The 19,961-nt window shown below is 46.2% G+C and overlaps 1 protein-coding gene across 1 annotated transcript in view; it reads left to right on the top strand.

The window, feature by feature from the left end:
* Positions 1-19,961, top strand: part of LOC146817750 (uncharacterized) — a 746,064-nt gene that overhangs the window by 586,537 nt on the left and 139,566 nt on the right. The window contains exon 44 of the mRNA XM_085609232.1: positions 6,958-7,110. Within this exon, the coding sequence (XP_085465358.1) occupies positions 6,958-7,110 (153 nt within the window). The remainder of the gene's footprint in view (positions 1-6,957; positions 7,111-19,961) is intronic.

Genomic DNA, 19,961 nt, shown 5'->3' with positions numbered 1-19,961 from the left:
CCACAATGTACATCGACATGCAGCCTGCATGTAAACTGCACCAATGCAGACACATGCATGGAACACACAGTGAAACCGCATCTTCCCTTCACATTGCAGAAGGACAACCAACTGCACACAGATGTGTCATTACCATGATCAATCAACAATGACAGCATGGACGAATGTAGGGGCAGTGACTCCCTTTTACGTACATGTTGCCCATGTTGTAGGACTTGAGTCACAGGGGGCATCCCTGCATCATGGTGGTACATAACTGACCCCAAAAGGAGCCCTGTTGACTCCTGTAGGTCACAAATGGCAGCCAAAATGAAATGATCTTGGACACACGTCAGACGCTGAAGAGTGGGATTCCCTACTAACTGTGACACACAGAACTGGCACTTTGAATACGTGACACCCCAAACAGCCCCTTTGCACAGAGGTGACACACCCGCCATCCATGAACACATCATAAAATCGTCATCAACACATGTCGCACTCACACCTGTCTGAGTGATGTGCACGAACAGATGAGTGACATGCACTTAGGGAATGTTATTCTGGAATGCTTTTATTTGCACATGCTGTGCCTGCGGTTATCCTGTATTGTCCCATGAGTGCCAAGGACTGTCACAATGTGCCGTGTCCATCAGAAGAAATTTGCAATGATGGTGTCCCTGCGGGCAATTCCTTCTGCGGCTGCAGTGGGGTGTGGTCCACCTGCATTATCTTCATCATCATCGTCTGGAGCCTCTGGAACTGGTATCCATGGTGCCTTGCTGCGTACGCATTTGTTGTGCAACACACAACATGCAACGATCATCTTGTACACGATGTCTGGGCTGTACAGGAGCCTTTCACCTGTGACGTCCAGGCACCTGAAATGTGACTTCAACATGCCAAATGTGCATTCCACGATGCCCCTGGGGCTTTTGTGGGCCGCATTGTACTGCCTGTGTGTTCGGGGCTCGGAGGGGCGTCATCATCCAAGCGCAGAGTGCATATCCTTGGTCACCTGTGACAGTGCAGAGAGACATGAGTCAATAGTTGGTCCTGCATGATTTGTTGGCAGGCTTACCGGTTCATTGGTGTGTGATATGTGTGATCTTGTCATTCCTATATGACATGTACCGCTTGTTGCAAATGAGCGGCATCAATGTGTAGTTTGTAGCCTCACTGCTGTTCTGCCCTCCCCCCGAGTCCATTCACCAGTGTGCGTAGCGGGGTTGCATCATTTGCACCCCTACGGCACACCATTGTCATGCCCGTCTGCACAGGTCCACAAGCCTGACAACGTCACAGTGAGTTTGTGCACTGAAGGTGGGCAGCCATGTGTGTGTAGGACTATGGTGAGGACAGGGAGGACACAGATGTAGAGTTCATGCCTGGCTGAACTTGCCATGCAGTTGAGGGTAGACCTTTGGCTCATGCTGCAAAAATAACGACACACACAAAACAGTTGGCATGTATGATCTTTAACCCCAAGCGGGCTTGCGCACCCTCATGTACCCCTCGGCCGAGCCCGCACTCTGGGGGCTTGCTACATGGCAACATTGCACATTGCCTGATGGCTGGCGCAGACACTACACCAGAGACACACGCATCAGTTACCCCCTTGTCAAGGCCAAAACTCAACCACACCCAGAGCCACGTGTCGAATCACCACACCCCTACGCCGCACTGCCGTACACCGGTCCACTCATTTCCGCTCAGAGGATGGTCCGGCACAGCCACATGTCCCAGGTCTACCCCACTGCCTGAGGTGACAAGGTTGTGCACGCTGTACACAGCACAACGTGATGTGGCATGGCCCGGGGCCCTCATGCATGCATAATGACCACACGGACACACTGAGATAATTCGTAGAACTGGCTACGGGCACGTGCGCCCGGCCCCTTTTATTGCCAGGGTCACACGTCCAGTGACGCCTGTGCTTGATGGGTGTCAGGTAGTGTAAGCAAGGAGTTGGATAGTTCTGGCAACAACTACAACAGTGATCAGACAATCAGAATTTCAAAGTACAAATAGCAAGGGTCCATGACGTGAGCTGCACAGAGTGAGTGGACCCTGATGCCCTGCGGCCGGCACAGGCACACCCGCAAGGGATGGTGACTTGTGGTGCACTGAGATAGGGCCACGAGTGCTGGGCGGGTCCTTGTTGATGTCCAAGGAGAATGTCGCGGAGTGTTACGGGGGACAGTGGAAGGTGTCCCTCCAGGGCATGATGCAGAGGGCATAAGCAAGCTGAAACAGGCAATATGGAGGAGTTGAATGCTACAATCTCCTTTTTTCCCACCATGTCAGTATCAGCTACATGATGAAGACAACCCCCAGGCCATAGACTCAAACTCCAACAAAGTCCAACGGGAGAGTGCCCATGATTCCCTTGGCACCAGAGCTGGAAGGGGATGCAGTCTGTGATGAGGCTGGTACAATGATGTCAACTCTGCAATGAACAAATCAAGAGTCAGTTCCAATTGTGTGTCCTACTCGACCGCAGTATGTGCCGGAGTCAGCGGTCAGTGTGGGGCAACCGCTGTGCAGCCAGCTCCTCCTGGATCTCTAACACACGGCGTTGGAATGGCATGTGGAGGAGATTCCTGGTTGACGGAGTAGGGGGCACCAGAGCTGAGCGGATGTGCACCCAGCTACGATGCGGTGTCCTGCCTGGGACGGACTGGATTGGATTTGTCTGAGGTCTGCTGGACCGGTGTGTAGGCCTAAGGCAGAAGTCTGCAGGAGCCCACAGACACGTGTTGTCGGTATGCTATGCTCAGAGTTGGTGGCACCACATCGACGGGAGTATAGGGATTTAACCTCTGCCTTAAATATATACTCTGCCATCGTGTAATCAAGACTCAGTTCCAAATGTGTGACCTATTTTTCCGCTGTGTATGCTAGTGGAGTACGTCACGAAAAAGGAGTACTGTGGGCCTTGCTCGCGGAGGCCGTGATGGTCTGAGGAGGCTGCCAAGGTCGTGGGCCTCTGGCTTGGAGCTTGCACCGGCATGTGGTGGGCACTCTTGGAGACGCGCTGGTATCGGCAGGTGAGCAGTGATGACTGGAATGCGCAGGGGTGGACGAGACTGGTCCTGGGAGCAGCGGCCCGGGCTGTGGCATACGGCCAGGTTCGCAGGCACGGCCACACACGTCGTCGGCCTCATGGCGGGGTGAGAGGCGCCGCCCTGGCAGAGACGTTGGGCATTCCGGAAGGGAACCACGCCCAGAGCTATGTGCTTTTTATTCACACCCCTACGCTAGCCTGGAGTACGCCGGGCAAGCCCACTCTGCACACACTTACAGCTGGGACGTACCAAGCTTCATTTCCGTGATCTTCCCCACTGGCTGGGGTGAAATGGTTGCGTTAACTGTCCACGACACTACCATCACCTGCATTATGTCTCGACATGGGCATGTCTGTGGTCTGCATACTGCAGTCTGTCCAACACATCCAACCCACACTTGGCATTGTGTACATTCTCATTCGTGTGTCACTTGCCTCCTTCGCACATGCCTGGTTCCCACCTCTCCCCACATCCTGCTATTGTGTGGCTGAGGTGCCATGTCGTTGATTGCTCTTGTACATGGCTAGCCCAGGTTACCACAGTAAGTTGTGCTGTCGTGTCTAGTGGGTGGGCATGTTGTTTGGCATTTTGTATGTGGTTTTGTATCGTGTGTATTGCCAGAGTTGTGAGTTGCATGTTTGTGGAGTTGTGGTGTGTTCATTTGGTACTTACCAATGAGCACTGCATTTCCGTAGGTGCCATCCTGGAAGCGCCGGTTGATGATGGACTGTCTGAAGATGTATTATTCATGCACACTGCCTGGGTAGTTGGCTACGACATTGGTGAAGACTCCCCAGTGGTCCACTATTGCCTGCACATTGATGGAATGTGTGTGCTTTCTGTTGCGGGCATTGTGTGGAGTGTCGGCAGGGGGCACAAGTAGGACATGTGTGCAGTCAGTTGCCCCAACACGTGCGGGAATACAGCTATTGCGTAGAAGCCTTGCTTGGTCTCCAGCTGTTCCTGCTCAGTGTGGGGGAAGTATAGGTACTGGGGTACCAAGCTGATGATGGCATCCAGGACAGGTTTGAGGAACTTGGACAGGGCTGGCTGTGAGACTCCTCCGACTCTGGCGGTTTTTGGTTGGAAAGTCCCAGAGGCCAACAGGTGCAGCACAGCCAGCAGCTTTGTCTGCAGAGGGATGTTGGTTGTTCGCTGTGTTGGTGCCGTCAGCCTGTGGGCTATGATGTTCAGGATGCGTAGGCTGTTGTCCTTTTGAGTCTGTAGTGGGCAATGGCATGCTCTGGTGTTAGGTCTGTGAGGCTGGTGCGTTTCCTGAAGGTCTGCTGTCTTTGTCTGCGCTGCCTCTGTGGTGGTCCGGGAGGGAGGGGGGCATTGGTGGTCCAGGGGGGTGGCGGTCCTGGGGTGGTGGCGGTGGGTGTTGTGGCCCTGTTGGTGCTCCAAGCTGCATGATGATTGGCTCCATGGCATCTGTTGTTCTTCCGGTGTGGCTCTGGGCTGGGCTCCCTTTTATGCTGCAGGTTGTCGTCCGGCTTTGCACCAGGTCAGGTGTTAATTTCCTGCTGCTAACGCGCCTTATCGCCTGTTTTGTTCTCTTATCGCCGATTTGGCTGGTCGTTGAGAATGTTACAGAGTGGTGATGTGCAGCTTTTTGCTTGGGAACGCCTACTCTGCATCTCATTAACGATAGTTGCCAGGGTCATCCGTGGCGATGTTTTTTGAGGATGCTATCGCAGGAAAACTGGTGGTACCTCCTGTTTGCATCAGCTTGTGAATGGGGCGATAAATTTATTGCGACTTTGGCTGGATAAAGTGCAGATAACTCGGCGATAGCTCCTTGAGAATATGCCCCATCAAGTTCATTGAGCTTAATATCTGTGGCATTGAGGTCTTTCAAGATTAATGTAAGCACTTCCTTTCTTCAAATGTGACCTATTGTTCCATGATATATGTTATGTTCAGTATCATGTACAAATGCAACTTCAAACATATTATCCATAGAGTGCTCTGCAGCTTCTAGGGGTTTAAGAAGTGTTATACCATAGATGTAGCATGCACACATGAAAATGAGCTTGACACTGTCTGTACCAGCAAATGGGTTATACATAGTAAAGCATGAATTTCATTGGTCATTGCTTAGGGATGTAACCACAAAGCACAGTTCCAATGGAATAGCATCTGTAGCCTCTTCGACATTGACAGAAGTCCTGATATTGCATGTGCAATAGTTGAATTATATCACAAACAAAGGTAATTCCCCCTTCCTGTCTTTACCCTTGCTACGTGCGTCCTTCAAGCAAATCATTTTTTCACTGGTGTCGCCGTAGTTTCATTGCTGAAAGGTTTTTGTGTAGTACATTTTGAGTGCAAAACCAACTAATGTCTTCATGTCTTGTGTTTTTATAGCACAGAGATCGAAAGGGAAATTATTTTTCAAAGGAGTAAAATGGTTCACGTGTGTCCAATTTTCATTCAAATGGAAGTCATGACTAAGGATGAAGTAGAAATGTAGTTTAAGTTCATTCAGGTTGCTTAAGCAAGAGAACATGATTGATTAGTTGGAGTTTGAAGTTATTGTGACGTATGACGGGGTCTCATCAGTACAGAGATGATACTGAATTATTAATTCCTAAATTTGTCGGGAGACGTTCAACATAGATAAGGAAATGCAAAGACACCAAAATTGACACTTGGGTTAAACAACCGGTTCCTGGGAAGGGACTGGGGAGGGTGTCACCAATTTGTACTTCATGATACCTCTTATTTAGACAGGAATTCTGCCAGCATGTGCAGCTTTACTCATTTTGAGCCTTTCTTTGAGGTGTATAGCAGTAGTTTTATTGTCCCCTGTATCACAGGCTGAAAAATGTCTTGGCACAAATATTGGCGGATTAGTATAGTTTGTACACAGGATGTTCCACTCGTACAGGAAATCCTAAAACAGCAGTTCTGGTGCAAGCAGACATTTTACAACACAGCTAACTCAATTTCTCTTTACACCCTTCTGTAAATCAGAACTTTAGTATTGTATGTGCATTTCTTTAATGAGCAACATGCTGACAATATGTCAACAATATTCACGCTTCACAAAGAACGCCACTGGATTGGCTGTAGACATACTACTGAGCAAAAAGGAGAAACAATTAAATGGTGCATTCCGCCTTGCACACAGACTTTGAAACTCAGTTCTAGAAAGGATCACAGAAGACCCATTTCTCATGGCAAGGTATTGAAAACCCACCTCTTTAATATCCATGTTTGGAGCTAATACTATGTCAAATGCGGCATTGCCCTTTGATTTATGCCCCCATGCTCTTGATTGTTATGTTTCTCTTCTGGTTTATTGTAAAACTCCAAAACCACAAAATAACTATCAGCATGTGTATATAGAATGAAACTAACAAGGAAGGGAGGTGTAACCAAATAAGGGAACCCACCCTGTTTAAGGGTGGAAGCCCTCACTCAAGCAATAGGTGGTATGCTTCATCATTAGGCCCCTCCTAGCTCCTCTCCAGTGGAGTAGAAGTTGATGCAAGCTACAACCCATAAGCCATACTAAATGTTGGGGAGTTTAGGAGATTGGCTTCCATCCTTAAACAAAGAGGGTTCCCTTGTTGGGTCACCCCTCCTTCCTAGTTTGTGTCATTCCCCATACCTAGGCAGATAGTTCTTTTGTGGTTTTGTAGTTATTAGGAGGTTGGAATGACTGCCTTTATCCTCCAGACCCTTTCGTTTTAAGTTATTGTAAAACTCCCCACAGCCCTTGTGCTGGGTAAGCAGTGAATACATGTCTGAAATAAATACATAGATATAGTACAGAGCAAAAAAGTGCTTGCCTTTTTTTAGGACTGAAATCTTATTAATATGATGATGCTTAAATATGTCATCATTCTTACAGGATGAGGTGATAAGATAAAGCAATATCATCGGTTTTATGCTGTATTTGCAGGAGTCTATTCAGAACAAGAAGGACAGTTTGAAGGTGAAGATGGTTGTGGAACAGGAGGTGGCATTATTGCGCGAGCAGCTCCAAGCAGTCCAAAAAGCTCTAGTCAAGTCACAGGCTGAGAATGAGAAGGTGAAGAAACAGCTGGACAAACAGGTATTTTTTTTAAAGAAAGCAAAAGTGGTCAGACTTCTGTGTCAGTAATGCTTCTAGATAAAATGTCTGCCATTGAAGTGCTATCTTGATTGTAGTTGGAATGTATAACCAAGTAACTGTTCATGTCTGCACAATATCAGGTAGTAAAGCGTAGGGGGACCCATCTATTGTGTTTTTTGATAGCACAAATAGAGATCAACAGAAAAATTATATTTCAAAGGAGTAAAATGGTTCACATGTATCCAATTTTCATTCATGTGGAAGCCATGACTAAGAATGAAGTAGAAATGTAGTTTAAGTTCATTCAGGTTGCTTAAGCAAGAGAACACGATTGATTAGTTAGAGATTGAAGCTACTCTGACGTATAAGAGGGTCTCTCTGCATAGGGATGATAACTGAATTTTTAATTACTACATTTGTCAGAAAAGGTTCAACATAGATAAAGAAATGCAAAGACACCAATATTGACCCTTGGGTTAAAAAACAGGTTCCTGGGAAGGGACTGGAGAGAGTCTCACCAGTTTTTACACAATGATACCTGCTAGTGATATAGGAATTGAGCCATCATAGAACGGCTTTACTCATTCTGAGTCTTTCTTTGAGGGTATAGCAGTAGATCTTATTGTTCCCTGTATCACAAGCTGAAAAAAGTATAAAAGGGGCAACACAGTTTTCCATGATTTTGATAATAAAAGGTAGTCATGTATTAGGACCGAAACTCTCAAGGCAGTTCCAGTTACCTGAAGGATTTTTAGAGAGGGTTAACATGCCCAACATTAAGCGTTCAGGCCCTCTACCAAATCCCCAGGGACGATTGCTGATATCTCATCAATTTGGCACCACTGCATGGTTGATTTTGTTACTACGTTTTGAAGAAAAGGGGCTTCTGAAATCTTTCATGTGTTTTACTATGTCTTTGAATAACTCCATCGGAAACTTGTTTGAAATGTGTTTGTGTTGTTGTTCTTTTGGTAGTGATGGTTAATTGTAAAAGAGGAGCACAATTTGTGACTGACTAAACTTATTTTATTGCTGGGGTAGGCCTGTGAACAACAAAGGAGGGGGGCCATGCGACCCTTCTTCTGGAGCCATAAATGATCCTAGGGCAAGCTCCTGCTGTGTTCTGGGATGCCCACCCCCAGGTCATAGCTGTTTGCTCTGACTTGGTGAGAGCTTTGACAGCTCCCGTCAAGTCAGAGCAAACACGAAGTCCACTCTTAGCAAGTGAGAGCTCTGAAACCGTTCCAGCTTGCTGAGAGCAGAGTTTTTTGTCTGTTTCCCTCCCTGCTGTCACGTGGGCAGGGAAACAGATGAAAGATTTGCTCTTACACAGAGTGAGCTGCATGTTCTGTGTAAGAGAAATGCCAGCTCCTACAGGAAGTAGAGAGCCAGCAGGGACTGTGGGGGCATTCAGGCTCCCCGGCAGAGCCAGCAGGGACCGTGGGGGCATACAGGCTCCCCCACAGTGCCCAACGGTGATGACTGGGTGCCCTGGGTGGGCTACCGGGTACCCAGCACTTGAAAGACGGGCCCCGAGTGATGCAGTCCCCGGGGCCAAAATCCACCTGGGGAGGTGGGCCACGTGGCACCCCTCCCCCATGGTATTGTTCTGGGCACTAGGAGATGGGGTTCCCATGTTTGAAAGTGAACTTCTGAGTTTTTTAAATTGTATATCCTAAATGTAACCACTAACCGTTGACAGTGAGTGAGTGAGTGCACGAGTCGCTAAGTAAGTCTGTGAGTGAGTGGGCCTGTCAGTGGGTGTGTGTGTCTGAGTAGGTCTGTGAGTGGGTGTGTGAGCGTCTAAGTGGCTTTGTGAGTGCAAGAGTCTGTGAGGGGCTCTGTGACGATGCCTGAGTGTCTGAGTGGGTCTGTGAGTGGCTGCATGAGTGTCTGAGTGGGTCTTTGAGTCAGTGCATGAGTCTCTGACTGGATCTGTGAGTAGGTGCATAAGTGTCTTTGCAGGTCTGTGAGTGGATGGATGAGTCTCCGAGTGGGTGAGTGAGTGTCTGAGTGGGTTTGTGAGTGGTTGTCTGAGTCTCTGAGTGGGTCTGTGAGTGGGTGGGTGAGTGAGTGGGTCAGTCAGTGGGTGCTTGACTGAGTGGATCTGTGAGTGGGTGCATGAGTCTCTCAGTGGGTTTGTGAATGGGAACATGACAGTCTGAGTGGGTGGATGAGTATGTGAGTGGGTCTGTAAGAGCATGTGAGAGTCTCTGAATGGGTCTGTGAGTGAGTGCATGAGTGTCTGAGTAGATCTGTGAGTGGGTACGTGAGCGTCTCAGTGGGTCTGTGAGTGGATGTGAAAGTCAAAGCCACTATAGAGATCGCCATATTAGAATCAGAGTGGGTATCACACTACTCAAAGCTTTAAACTAATCAACCGTCAGTTGATCAGTGACCTTCGGAGATTGAGGCTGACTTTGAGTCTTCCCTCACCCTCCAAAAATTCACATTGGATTTTACTTTGAGTGAGGTTAATGCGGCCATAACTGCTAGCCTGGGTGGTAAGGCCCCGGGGCCTGATGGCATCCTGTTTGACCTATTTAAAACTAATGTGGCACTGTGGGGACCACTTCTAACGCAACTCTTTAATGCATGCTGCTCTAGGTTTTTTTTACCGTCTTGGTATGAATCTACAATCGTCCCCATTTTTAAAAAGGGCGACAGGGCAAACCCAATATGTTATCGCCCAATTTCATTACTGGATTCCACAGTTAAGATTATAGGGCAAGTGATTTTTGATAGATTACAGACGTGGACGGGGGAACAATCAATTTTAAGTGACCTACAATACGGCTTTCACAAGGGCCTGGGCACAACTGATCAGGGCCTAAACGTACATATCCTATTAGATAAATACACAAAAGCATAAAGTGAAAGGCTGTTTTTAACCTTTGTTGACTTAACGCCAGCATTTGACTGTGTTTTTCACGAAAAGCTATGGGCAATTCTAGTGGGGCTGGGTGTAGACAATTCTATCATTTCCTTTCTAAGGCAGCTTTACTCCGGGGCAAGGGCGAGGGTCAGTTTTGGACAGGGCGGAGATTGCACCAAGAATTTCAGAGTATCGAGAGGAGTGAGGCAAGGCTGTGTCCTTGCCCCATTCCTATTAACGTTATTTATAAATGACCTAGAATCCACCCTGGTCAAGGAGTGCAGGGACTTACCATTAATAGCAACTCGTCCTATCCCTGCACTCCTCTACCCAGTTGATGCTGTCCTGATGGCCCGTACGCCCCTCGGTCTCCAAAGGGTAGTAGCTTTCTTTACAAATTTTATGACCAATCTGGGTCTCACAATTAATTGTTCAAAAACGTTCTCAATAAACTATGGGAATGGGTCCAATAATAAGAAAAATACAATTTTCATTAATACTAAGGCAATAGAGAATACTAATACTTTTTCCTATCTAGGGATTTTATTTGACCAATCAGGTTCGTGGAGTCTGGCAATTAAAGCCAGAAGGCTGGTATTTAGCAAATCATTGATGGCAGTAACAAATTTTAGCAGACGCTCTCCTGGGGAATTGCTACACATCTAAAGGGCAAAATGTGTCGTGATTGCCACTTATGGTGCGGGTATCTGGGGACATGCCAATGTCAACTCACTCCAGATAGCAGAAAATATTTTTCTCAGGTTTCTTTTGGCAGTACCGGACAGTAAGTCAACATTTATCTGTCACACAGAACTGGGCATGCCATATTTAGAGGACGTGATCAAGATACAGCCTGTCCTCCTGTGGCATAGGGTTTGGACCTCTGATGAGTCCGTTTTTAACCGCCACATTCTGAAGGATGCACTGGGAACTGATGGAGTCAAACACATAAGATGGCTAGAATATGTTAAAACATTTCTACTTCAAATAGGCCACACAGATTACTATAACAGCCCCTACACTATGTGTGATGTGTCCAGGAATGATCTTAAAGGCAGTTTTATGGTATTCCTGAGTGAAACCAGAACTATGACTGAAATGGGTAAAACTACAGTCATAGCACACCATCTTACTCTGACTTCTGTAACTACACAACCATATATTTTATTAATTACTAGAGACTATGACAGATTTTTGCTAACACGCTTTAGATTCCCTGAAGTAAACGATTGGTCGAGAACACTTTGTAACTGCCCGTGATGACGTGTCAGCTCAGTCGTCCATACATATATTGCTTTTTTGCACATTCTACTCTATACCTAGAAAAAGATGGATCAACCCTGTGCTAAAAAGATTGGGACTGAGACGATGTCGCCCTGCATTCTTGGCGTTGCAATTTCTGGATAATGTATTCACTATTGCCTTTTTAAAAAATGTTTTTAAATCTCGTAAATCAATTGTGATATGACTTTTATATGTTTTTAGCCCTTGTGTATAGCTTTTGTTATTACTGTGGAATTTTTTGTGTGACCTATGAACTGTGCTTTTATGGTTATTTTTTTCATAGTAACTGAATAAAGTTCTTTGAATTTGAGTGGGTGTGTGAATGAGTCTCTGAGTGGGTCTGTGAGTATGTGTGAGTCTCTCAGTGGGTCTGTGAGTGGGTGTGTGAGTAAGTCTTTGAGTGGGTGCGTGAGTGTATGAGTGGGTCTGTCAGTGGATGCATAGCAGAAAAAAGTAGGGGGCAAATGGGAGCATGACTTTGTACCAGCTCCCCCTGTGATGGTCCTCCTGTCCAGCTTGCCTGCAGTCCACTGCCCTCTTCTGCCTTCAGTTTGGTGCCTCCTCCCCTCATTTTCCGCCTCTTCTCACCAAACTCCTACCCTCTATTTTGCCTCTTCCTGCTCACTCCTGGCCTTTATTCTGCCTCTTGGTGCTCGTTTCTGACCTTTATTTTGCCTCTTGCTGCTTGTTTCTGACCTCTATTTTGATTCTCTCTGCTCACTCCTGACCTTTATTCTGCCTGTTGCTGCTGCTTTCTGACCTTTATTCTGCCTCTTGCTGCTCTCTCTTGACCTTTATTCTGCCTCTTTCTGCTCATTTCTGTACTTTATTTTGCCTCTTGCTGCTCATTTCTGACATTTACTCTGCCTCTTTCTGCTCAATTCTGACCTTTATTCTGCCTCTTGCTGCTTGTTTTGTACCTCTGTATTGCCTCTTTCTGCTCACTTCTGACCTCTATTCTGCCTCCTTCTGCTCTCTTCTCACCTTTATTTTGCCTCTTTCTGCTCATTGCTGACCTTTATTTTGCCTCTTGCTGCTTGTTTCTAACCTTTACTTTTGCCTCTTCTGCCTGCCTTCTGACCTTTATTCTGCCCCTTTCTGCTCATTGCTGACCTTTATTTTTCCTCTTTCTGCTTGTTTCTCACCTGTATTCTGCCTTTTTCTGCTATTCCTCACCTTTATTTTGCCAATTGATGCTGGTTTCTGCTCTCTATTTTGCCTCTTTCTGCTCGTTCCTCACCTTTATTTTGCCTCTTCCTGCTCGTTTCTCACCTTTGTTTAGCCTCTTTCAGCTAGTTTCTCACCTTTTTTGCCTCTTTCTGCTCGTTTTTCACCTTTATTTGGCCTCTTTCTGCTTGCTGCTAACCTTTATTCTGCCTCCGTCTGTTTGTTTCTCACCTCTATTTTCCCTCTTGCTGTTTGTTTCTAGCCTTTATTCTGCCTTTCTGCTCGTTTCTGACCCTTATTTTGCCTCTTTCTGCTCTTTTCCCCCTGGACCACGGGGGGAGCTTCAAGGCCCCCGCGGTCCCAACCGGCTCCCCGCATCCTGCGGAAGCCTGCATTGCTGAAAAGGCAGCTTCCCCCGTGTAGGAGCAATCTTTCATCTCTCTCCCTGCCTGCATGTCTTCGGGCACAGAAAGAGCTGAAACCTCCGCTTCCAGCGGATGGGAGCCCTTTGAACAGTGGTGGCTTCTCCGCATCGCCCCAATGCCAGGAGCAGCAAAGAAAGGATAAAATATAGTGATAATAACAGAATGTTATTATCATTTTATTTTTTCCTCCAGCTGCGGCAGTGCATGAGGGGGCGGGGCGGAGCTGCAGGGGAAGAGTGGTTGAACACTTCTGTGCACAGTGACTGTCTGGTCAGCCCTCTCGGGCTGCCCAAAACAGTCATGCGCACTCCCCTGTTCTCCATGCAAGCTGCATTACCGCCTGCCTGGAGAACATGCCCACCCCTACAGCCCCTGGCTGTGCATTTGTCAAGGTGCTCAGATCAATCACAACGCTGCATTAGGGGTGGGAGCCTGGCTGCATGTGTCCTGTTCCAACCTGGAGTCGGGCACAGGTGAGCAGGAGAGAAGACGCTAGACCCGACGACAAGGTATGTTTTCTTTTTTTAAAGCCGCCCACGACTCCCCACCCTTTCCATGCCTGCCCCCCACCCGTGAGCCGTGCTGGCCACTCCTGCCTTTGACAGCTCCCACCCGTTGGAACTGGAATGTTTGCTTTTGCTTGGTGGGAGCTGTCAAAGCTCCTGCCAAGCAAAAGCAAACAGCTATGTCCCGGGGGTGGGCACCCCGGTACATAGCAGGAGCCAGCCCTAGAGAGTGGCAGTCCCCAAGGCCATGTATTGCTGCAGGAGGGAGGCCCTCCTTCTGTTTGCAGGGGCCGCCCCGTGGAGGTGGTGGTTCCCGGGGCTGAGAAAAGCCCGGTAGGGGGCCCGTGTGGACCCCTCCTTTAAAAAAAAAGAAAGCCCTGGGGAGGAGTTGGTCCCCGGGACGCGGGGGTCCACACTGCCTCCTGCTCCATATTTAACTTATCCCCAGAGAGGTGGTGTCCCAGGGGCTTGCGGGAGTCAGTGTGACCCCACCCCAGTCAATTTATTTATAGTCCCAGGAAGGTGGTGGTCCCCGGGGCTCAGGGTGGTCAGCAAGGCCCCCCCCCCCCATTTCTCTCTATTTTGCCATGAGGAGGTGCTGGTCCCTGGGGCTCGGGGTCCACACGGCCCTCCTAGTTTCTTTATAGCCCCAAGAGGTGGTAGTCCCTGGGGCTCAAGGGGGTCCAAGCTCCCAGTGTTCTCAAAATTATGCCCCGGGGAGGGGTGGTCCCCGGGGCATAATTAAACCCATTGAGGGAGTCTAGCGGTGGTTTCTTCACTTGGGTGGGGGAGCGTCCCCCCCACCTGTTGCGAGGAGCGCAGGAAAAAATAAAATGGCAACGAAAAGATTTAAGTGCCATTTTATTTTTTACTGTTGTGTGTGCTGCAGCAGCCAGCCTACTCCGAGCCCGGAGACATACGGGCCTGTATTCTGCTGCCATTTGGCAGCAGAGGACAGGAGCAGTGGCTGGCTGGATTGGTTAAGGGAGTCATCTGGACCAGTGCTGCAAGAAAGAAGAAAATCAGGACTGGGGCGAGGAGTGCAATCAGGTAAGTGGCTTTTTCCTTTTCTTTGTGATGTATTTTTTGTGTGTATGTATTGTATTCCCAGCAGCAGTTTGCCTGCCACACCACTCCCCATAGCTGAAGCCGTGTCCCAAGATGGCTGACAACACTTCCTGGTTGAAGTGTTGGCAGCCAATCAGATTTCAGATTGGGGACTGTCGGATGTTCTGAGGATCCGTGTCTCTATATATACAATTGTTTTTTATTACAACTCTAAAACTGCTCAACGGATTTTCACCAAATAACAAAAAGGGTTCTTTTTCTGGAGCAAGAGCTACTTTTCAGCCAAATTTGGTGTAATTCTGTCCAGCGGTTGTGGCTGTAGTCTTGTCTAAAAATCTCTATGGAAATTAACATAATCACTGTATACTTTTTTGGGGGAAATATCATAATAATCCATCAAACAGCGCCAAAGATATAGGCATGTCGAAAAGATTTTCCAATGGAAACCCTAATTATAACTCTGACTGCTGGTACCAGCGTTAGGGCTAAGACCACAGCCCTCCTTATTTGCATGCCACGAAAAATATTCACGCTGCACTCCTGGAAAACCTGCTGGTTACTTCATTTATTCATCAGAAATCATGCTGCCAGACACCACAACGCGTTTCAACTTTACGTCTTCTTCATGGTGGTATAGTCTGCTTACACTTGTTCATTGCTGCCATAACTTATATACGTTTAACGGCAATATGGGATATGTAGTCCTTTCTCTTTCGTGTTGGAGAGTCTTTTTTGTCCTTGTTGACAGTTTCTGAATTATATATGGCTGCGTGCACTATTCTAATCCTTCTGATTATTATTAGCACTCAGATGGGTATTATCTATTTCTTATCCTTGACGCAATGCTAAATTACCATTATTGCCATTCTGTTACTGTTATCCAGCATGCACAAAACAAGTTCTTTACGAAATTTGGGCTTCTGCTCTACGCCCGTAACTCTCTCAACAATCCAATGCTTCCCAGTCATAATGTTAGCACTGATACTGAAGTTATAAACCAGCTTCCATGACCCTACCAGTTACAGGGCCACATCGGCAGTGTGAATACATTTACACCAGACAGTTACTCACCATTGTTCTGATGGCACTGTCTGGTCACTTGCAGAGTCACGCACAGCAGTTTAGGAGTTCAGACCTCCGGAGGTGCAGTGTCCTATTGTTGAGTATAGAAATATGGATTTCAGTTACCTTATATTTACTTACCTAGCATTGAAAAGGCATGCGTGGTAAAGGCATTGCGTGCTAATGGGCGCGTAGTAAAGGCATGCGTTGTAAACGCATGCTTTGTTAAGACATACCAATGTGCATGTTTGGTGGGAAACTTCACAAGGTGTTATTGCAGTTAAGATTTGGTTATGGCTTTTCCCTACCTTTTTTTCCAGGGAAATGTGGTGCTATGTGGAGTTGGTGGTTGTATGGGATTTATACGTAGGCAGACGTAATTCTGAGATATAGTAACAGAGTAGGTTAAAGCTGTTGAAGTCGGAATAACAAGGTAGAGCCACTATTGAGAAGGGAGTTTGGTTATCTTGATAGGGGTTCTAAAAAAGAGGGGCTGGGATAGCAAAATTAGGAAGAATGGTGTTCACGTAAGGAGTAGCATTACCTTGAGTGGCAGGCTCATAGGCCAAAAATTTATCCAGACCTTGATACAGCCTAATTTTAGAATGTGAACTGGGCTAAGTTATGTTGACAGGGCTCAGAAAAATAGGAGTTTGGAGTAGATAAATTGGTCAGAATGGTGCTTCCATCACAGGCAGTGTCTTCATGGGCAGATTTCTCATGTGTTTAGGGATGGTCCATATTTGAACATTTGGCAAGATTTGATGTAGGAGAATGAAAGCAAGGCTCTAAAAATGTGTTTTGATCATTTGTGTGAATCATAATTTTGCCCTTATCGTAAATGCTTCAGGATATATTGAGAGTATCATTTGATCAAACTCAGATGGTGATTCTGGTACAGTAATGACACTATATCTTTTTTTTCCATTAGTGAAATGATGATTGTATTTTCACAAGCCAGACTATTTTGAGGATCTAAAAGTAGATCTTATTTTGATTTTTACATACAATATATCGCAGTCCACTATCTTGTTCCCCCATTTCCCCCCAGTCTAGTAAGGTCTACTTCTCTTCCCCCTCCTGACTTCAATCTGTCTTCTACTGTCGCTCATATACTGTTCTTTTCACCACTTCTTGTAAACCATTTCTGTCTCCCTCCACCTTCATTTTCACAACCTGCATCCCATCTGTTTGCACCTCTTCACTGTGAAGTACTCCATTGCTTTGAAGGTAGGCTCAGCGATGTAGAAGTTCACACAAAGAAACAATGGATAAAATCCATAGGCACTGAATGCATTTCATGCTTCTAAGAACAAAACTGATTTTGTAAATTAAGCACCTGCATGCATATTTCTTACCATTTCTTGACCACCTGTCCCTATAGTTCAGTTTTTTTACCCATGCCCCTGCCTTCCTGGAAGTGTGGGCATTAAAAAAATTGGATTTAGCATTAAAATAATTGGATCTGGCTTTACGTAAAAATTAAAACATAAAAAGAATCAGTACAGCTATCTATAAAATTAGGAGCACCTTCAGAAAAAGCGGATATGGAAGAGTTAAGGAGCACAGGAATGTGTGGGTCACTCTGGTCATTTCTGGTGTATTGTATTGGGTTATCCCTCTTCTTTAATGAAGCAATTGAGGCTTTTTGCAGCTGGGGTTAACCAATTCAGACAAACAATGTAGTCTTTATGCACCGTAGTGAACAGTAATTACTAAGTTGCAGTGGGAAACGTTTGAGATCATGCTTCAAGTCATTTAAGACTATGGGCTAGATGTACGAAAAAAGGAATAGCGATTACCTACTTGCGTTTTTTTGCAAATCGCAATAAGGAAATCGATATTCCTTATGCATGAAACCAATTGAGTTTCATTTAGCGATTTGGAGTGGGTTGCAAATAGACCTACCTCTTGCCTATTAATGAGGTAGGTCGCAATTTGCGACCCACTGTGATTCTCTGCCATCACAGGGATGGTGGCCTATTCGGGTCAGCAGACCACCATGTCTGTGATTGCTTTTACATAAAACATTTTTTTAAATGCACCCAATTTTCCTTTAAGGAAAAATGGGTTGAGTTTAAAAAGAAAACATGAAACTTGGAAGTTTTATGTTTTAAGAGTAGGCAGTGGTACCTTGAACCATTGCCTGCTCTTAAAAAATATTTTCCCAACCATTCTTAAAGGGGAACGGGTTCCTTGGGGATTTCTTCCCATTTATGAATGGGTTTCCTCTAAATTTGAGTTGGGGATAAATTGAGAATGTTTTGCATCCGCATTTCGGGCGCAAAACATTTGTACATATCAATACAATTCGGTATTAGGAAGGGATGCCCTCAACACGCTGCTTCCAAATATCAAATCACAAATTGCAATTTGGTAACAAGTTCAGTGATGGCTTCTCTGCTAACACGGAGGAGCGTCGCCCCACTGTTCAAAATAAAATGATAACGTGGCTTGTGGGGTGGGGTGGGGTGGGGCTGGCCAGAGCAGGGGGAGGAGTGGTTTGCACTCCCTAAGGGCGCATGACTGCTTGGGCAGGCCAAACAGTCATGTACACATTGCATCTTCCCCACCAGGCTGTAATGCACAGCCTGGTGAGGAACATCTCTCATTGCCCATCTGAACGCCAAACCACAGTGCTCAGACCAATCACACCGCTGCATTGAGCATTATGATTGGCTCAGGGTTGCCTGTGAGCTCGGGTGCTTCCTGCTGCTGGACCGGAGACAGGAAGAAGAGGACGGAGGAGAGGCAGCAGCCAGCCGTTTTCAGGTAAGTGTTTTATTTTCTATTTTCGTATTGCCTGTCTAAGACAGCTGGGTTGGAAAGGTTTAAAGTGTGCATGTCTGGATGGCAGTTGCAAGACAGTCAGGCAAAGTGACATGCGCAGTTTAAACTTAAATGCCAAACCCACCTCTCATCCCTGCTGCTGCCAATCCTCACCAATGGCCCCTATCCTCCCTGACACTTGGCTCAGAATGAAGTACTGATAAATAAAAATGGTAATAAATTCTCTTTCTTACCATTTTATTTTTCATCTCTGGGGCTTTTTTATTTAGTGGGGGCGGCGCTCCTCCATCCTAACAGAGGAGCCACTCCTGTCCAACCATGAACCCCGTGAAAAGCAGTTCTGTCAAACATCTGGTTACTGCCCTCCACCATAGCAAATGCCGTCCTACACACCTTATATAGCTTGGCATTGGAGAAATTTAGACCATTTTGATAATGTTGAAAGCAAAGCAAATTATGGTCACCTGTGATTTACACTTGCACTTATCATCAACCTGTTGTAAGAGTGAGAGCAAAAATTATAAAAATGAAAACACACCACACGTTAAAGCGATGGTGATAGCATTTGTGAGAGATTTTTCGAATTCTGTGCATGTGTTTAATCACTTGAAAAAGTAAAAAAAACTTGTGCAAAAATAAATTCCACCCACGTGCTTTTGCATCTGATTTGCTCATGTTTCTTAAAGAGTGACACCACTAGTGCAGAAATGGGTGCAAACAGTATTTGAACTCTGTGATACCATAAGGTTTTAAATGGAATGGAAAAGATAGGAGTGGTCTATAAGTGAGGCATGGCCATAGAAACGTTAGTATGAATCCTTTACAAGCGATGTGATTTATGTAATTAAAGGAATTGCCTAGAACATATACACTAGAAATCTGGGGTTAACACAGCATGCCACCTGACCAGTATCCGCATGCTTTTATATGTGTTATCTGTTAGTGCATTTAGACATATCTCACAACAACAAACATATATATCTAAAAAAAGCCAGACCTATTGGCTTTACCAATGCATGTTAGCAATGATTAGATTGAGTCTACCAGACAGCACAGCCGTCTAGATCCAAAAGACATGGGGCCAGATGTATGACCGTTTTTACAGTTGCAGACTGAAAATCATCACGTTTGCGACCGCTAACAAGGGTTGCGGAATGTACAAACTCAATTTTGCGAGTCAGTGACTCCCAAAATAGGGTTTGCGAGTGCGAGTCGCTATTAGGAAGGGCGTGCCAAGGACATCCCTTACTAATAGCAAGTTGCACTGCTATGTGCGATTGTTTTGAGACCGCATTTGCAGTAGCAAAACACTTGCAGTTTACCACCTACTTCAAGTAGTTGGTAAACCACTAGCAAACAGGGGACCCCTTCCCCTTTGTGAATGGTTGCGAAAATATTTCGTAGGAGCAGGCCATGGTCCCAAGGACCACTGCCTGCCCTTAAAAGATTAAAAGAAAACGTTGTTTTTTAAAGACGTCATGTTTTCCTTATTAGAGAAAAAAAGTTGCTTTATTTAAAAAGCAAGCACAGTCATGGGGGTCTTCTGTCCCCAGCAGGCCACCATCCCTGTGTTTCTAGGCCATTCCCACAAATTGCGACCTGCCTCATAAATATTAATGACGCAGGTCCCTTGCAACCCATATGAGAATCGCAAACAGTGTCTCAGACACTGTT

Source organism: Triturus cristatus, chromosome 6 (genome assembly GCF_964204655.1).
Source record: "Triturus cristatus chromosome 6, aTriCri1.1, whole genome shotgun sequence".
Classification (NCBI taxonomy): Eukaryota; Metazoa; Chordata; class Amphibia; order Caudata; family Salamandridae; genus Triturus; species Triturus cristatus.
The sequence above is the reverse complement of the archived record's forward strand: the minus strand, read 5'-3'. Positions and strand labels throughout refer to the sequence as shown.